Below are 4,533 nucleotides of genomic sequence, written 5' to 3' on the forward strand. Positions count from 1 at the left end.
AACATGTTTATACATATTAAAGGAGAATCGGTTGCCTCTCTCATCAACAGATTTGAGTCACTCGTCTCCAAAATGAGTAATGTTGGTATCATCAATGGTTTGTTTGAGATCAACATGAAGTTGTTGAATTCACTACCTTACACATGGAACATCAATGTGGTTACCATCAAAAGAACCACAAATCTGTATACCATGACACTCTCCGAGTTGGCTTCTACCATCAAGTCTTTTGAAATAATGGAAGATAAGCTCCAAATAAACAATCAGTCCAAGGAAAATAAAGTTGGGTCAAGTAATAAAGTTTGGACAAGTGCTGTCGGTAAAAGCAATCATGCATGTCTATCATTCCCGACACATCACCAGTCGATGAGATAAATCACAATCTGTGCACTCAAGCTTGCATAAATAAGGTTACATATTATAGATATCTTCATGACGAAGTTTTGAAAGAAAATGCAAAACTTCGTCAATTAAATGCTGAATATGTAAAGGCTGACAAGATCTACGGTGAAAAGATTAAAACTCATCATGTGAGTTTTAATTTTCAATTAAGAATTGATCCGACCATGTGAAAAATGATAGTACATTGGTATGCAATGATCTTAGCGCATGAAAAGAGTAGATCAAAAAGTCCACAAAATCATTCATAGATGTGTAGGTAGGCTTGACAAACAAGTAAGTGTCGGGTGATATAAACCTAAATTCCTGCCGGTATTAGTGGATATACGATTGTGAGGCGGTTGCATGATTCCATGAAGTCATATTCATGAAGGCAGAAATGTAATTATACATGTCATACCCAAGCCTCTATTTACCCTATCACAGTTGTCTTATGAAATAAGTGTCAATTTTTAATCTTTATTTGAGTCAAGAAAAGCTCATAGAAAGGCAAGAAAAAGAAAAACAAAAGAGTCAAGAAAAGAAAAGAAAAACAGAAAAACAAAAGAAAAATCAAGAAAAGAGTCGAAAAAAAGTCTATCTTAGGATTTTGACTTCTGTTTTATTTCTTCATTTATTTTGATTCAAGCCTTGGACTTTCTCTGTTTGTAGTCATACAAGACCTGATTGTTAAGGCCCTGAATCTTCTGCTTCTTTTAATCTTTCTAGATTGAGTCAAGTGTGCAAAAATAAAGCATAAAGTATCAAGTATGTTAATAAGAGTACTGTGATCAAATAAGAAAGGTTTAAGTCAAGTTGAGGTGATATGTCAACACAAAGTAAGCCCGAGATATGATGGAATCAGTAACATGTCTGATTAAGTGGGGACCACATAAGCACCGTGCCTAATTGTACTTTAAACGTATCACTTTGGCATCAAAACACTTGTCAGGTAAACAAATGGACGATATCTACATTCGGTGATGAAATTGTGACACAATAATATCAAGATGGAAACACGATCTAGGACTTTGCAAATCAATATGATTCCATGTTGTGATCTTTCTCACAAAAATATTAAAATCGTTAGAAAATTCTGTAAATATTATTGATATATAATATTAATTTCATCTTTACTCCTATCTTTTATTGTTTATTTTGATTTGATTTTATTTTAGTTTCAACTTCAAAATGTTATGTATATATTTTTGTTATTTTTAAAATATATGAAAATGCCAAAAATATTTTAAATTTGTATTATGTTCGTACATATTTTGTTAAACTTTGTTTCATTCAAAATCATGTGTTTTGTTGTCAAGGTCGTTCATGCAAAGTTCGTTGAAAATCTGGGACTTAAACAAATCATTTACAAGTTGAGGGACTGAAATTGGGAGGGCCTATGAACGATTTCTTCTTGACCGTCCAGAGGGTCTGCGAGCGAATCTTATCGTTCTGAGTTTTGTGCAGCTATACATGGACAGGTAGATCAAGATCAAGTCTGCTTGGAGTTGCAGATATTGAAGCGCTTAAAAGAAAACGAGAACGTGAAAGTTGGTGGTTGAACCTAAAGATGAACTGATTGTTTCTGAAGACAAGGAAAGAAACCAGTCGGCTCAAAGAAGGCAACAAAAGAAAATTAGATGTCGAGCCTCCCGCATCTGATGTTTCTAAAATTTGCTGATGCCGATCCTCCCAGAAAATAAGATTGAAGTTCAAGTCTACAAGATTGGAAAATAAAGAATTGTCCGAGATCCAATCTGGTTCAAGATCCTGGATCAAGACAAGTACTAGTTTCAAGAAATAAAGACGAAGCAAAGAACTTAATGAAGGTTCCTCGACATACTCAATCCTAGAGGGAGATTGTAGGGCCAATATTTTTATATTGGTTTTAAGATTTTGTATGTCGTTTTAGTTTGCTTTTGGTCGGTGTTTTACGTACTCAGTACGTTTATTTTATAAGTTTATTATGTAAACTTTGGAGAAATGGGGACCCTATAAAAGGGACACTTTACCATTTCTCCAAACTCCAGCTCTTTCACAACTCTTGGAAATAAAAAGAAGTTCTCTCTCCACTTCTCCTTTTTCTCTCTTTTACATAAACAAACTAAGATCCGAGATCCGAGTGTCGTTGGTGATTTCCGCTAACCAACAACACGGATTGATTCGAGTCAAGTCTTGAGATCCATCTAGAGGACCTACAGAATTGAAGATGTTAAACTCCTGGGCTTTCTTTGAGTAAGAAATCGTGTGAAGTTTTGGTGCTTTGAGTTTTTAAGATAGGCATAGGTTTAATCTCCATAGCATAGGAGTTTGACGTGGCTTTTTCTTTGATGTTTATATTGATTGTGTAAATATTTGAGGTATTTGGTGTTGCTAGCCGGCCATGCAGTTATATAAAAATTCTGTTGCTTGTTAAAAAAAAGATGTTAAATCAGACGCTACATCTTTTCTTAAATATAAACTACGCATTCAGTCAACACAAATATTTGACATAAGTTTTTTACCCTCAGATGTTACAAAAGATGTTAAACTATATCTATAACATAAAAAGAAAATACTTTATAAATAAACAATGCAATGAATAAGAAATAATATAACATAAATGAACCATTAGACCTGAAAAAAAATAAAAAACACATATTAGTAAAAGATTTTGTAATATTAATTGAAAACTAAGTTTACAAATACATACTAACTTTAAACTGTATCACATTAAGTTTTCGAAAATCTCTTTGTAAACAGCTTTATTTAATTTTTTTAAATGTTCCTAATTGTTCTAAAGAATGTTTTTTTTCTTTTTTCTTTTATAGTGTTTTTTATAAATAATTTTCAGAAATATCTATATTTTTATAGCATTTTTCATGTCATTTCTTAATAAATAAATAAATAAAACTTAAAGAACATTCGGTTTGATCACCATTCACCGGCTCTTTTTCTTTCCTCAAGAGTAAATTAAATCATTGACAAAGTGGTTAATAATTGGAATAAATAGACTTAATCATGGAGTTAATTGCATTAATTTGAATAAATAGATTTAATTGCAGAATTAATTGAATTAAATTGGAATGCTTATTTTAATTTAGTGGATTAAAAATATTTATGAATATGTGGAAATTATTGATATGAAAATATGATTACATGGAATCCTATGTGGATAGGCTAGAATAAGGACATGTGGAGAGAATCATCTTGATTTAATATATTAGTAAGAGATTTTAACTATTTCTGTTAACATTGCCAGAAAAAATTGACTTTCCCTTTGAAATTTCTTCTCAAAATGCCGATGGTAATCCTTGAGTTTCATGCTCAAGCTGGCTTAGTTGCAGATTCATAAGAGCACGACTATCACTCTCCTCAATTACTAAGTTTTCAGCATTCACGCTTGCTCCGTAAATCTAATGTCAAAGGAAACCTTACATTATACATAGTTGTATAACTTGAATAAAAAGATTGATAGAAATGATACATGAAAACTAATCAAGTATGTACACATAGAATTAATTAGGTATCAAGGGACACAAGATTTACCTTTTTGTAGAGATCAATGTTTTGTTGATGTATCAAGCTCCCCTGTGTGATTAAGAACACAAAAAAAAAAGCCCAGATATGGTTAGATTTTCTTATTAGATGAACTTTTTGTGATATAGAAATGAAGAATAAACCGAACACACCTTTCTTGTCAGATCTTGTATCTCCTCTATTAAAAGTTCATCCTGCAACCATTTAGCCCAAAAGTGTGTGGAATCAATTAATTAGCAATTAATTAGCTGTAGTGACTATTCAAAGGGCCAAACCAATTTTTATTGTGATGTTTTCTAACTAAATCATAAGTAATAAAAACCTGTTTTCAAATTTGTGAAAATAGAAGTGCAAGTTTAAGGCCATTAAGAACATAGAATTAATGTGTTTTATTATCTTTATACAAAACTAAAAACTTTCCAACCTTAGACATACGTATTATACCTTCTTTGAACTAATGCATCGCAAGCTCATTTCAAGCTGATTCTCTAGGCTTTTCAGGTCATCAAGACCCATATTGCTGATTTCTTCTCCCATCACCTGCCTAATATTAACAAAGAATAAAATTAACATGAAGTGTTTTTTAAAGTAATGCATGCCGGTGGATAATTTAAATCACACAATACACTGTCCATC

The 4,533-nt window shown here is 31.9% G+C and overlaps 1 protein-coding gene across 1 annotated transcript; it reads right to left on the reverse strand.

The window, feature by feature from the left end:
- Positions 1-3,650: 3,650 nt before the first annotated feature.
- LOC143601427 (agamous-like MADS-box protein AGL21) lies at positions 3,651-4,461 on the reverse strand. Its single transcript, XM_077078837.1, has 4 exons — positions 4,342-4,461; positions 4,050-4,091; positions 3,907-3,948; positions 3,651-3,773 (listed from the first exon to the last, which is right to left on the reverse strand). Exons 1-4 carry the CDS (start codon positions 4,432-4,434, stop codon positions 3,651-3,653), a joined length of 300 nt encoding a protein of 99 aa, XP_076934952.1. The 5' UTR covers positions 4,435-4,461.
- Positions 4,462-4,533: the final 72 nt, after the last annotated feature.

Source organism: Bidens hawaiensis, unplaced genomic scaffold (assembly GCF_021521415.1).
Source record: "Bidens hawaiensis isolate Kalapana, Puna unplaced genomic scaffold, B.hawaiensis_p1.1 tig00056239_1, whole genome shotgun sequence".
NCBI classification, from domain to species: domain Eukaryota; kingdom Viridiplantae; phylum Streptophyta; class Magnoliopsida; order Asterales; family Asteraceae; genus Bidens; species Bidens hawaiensis.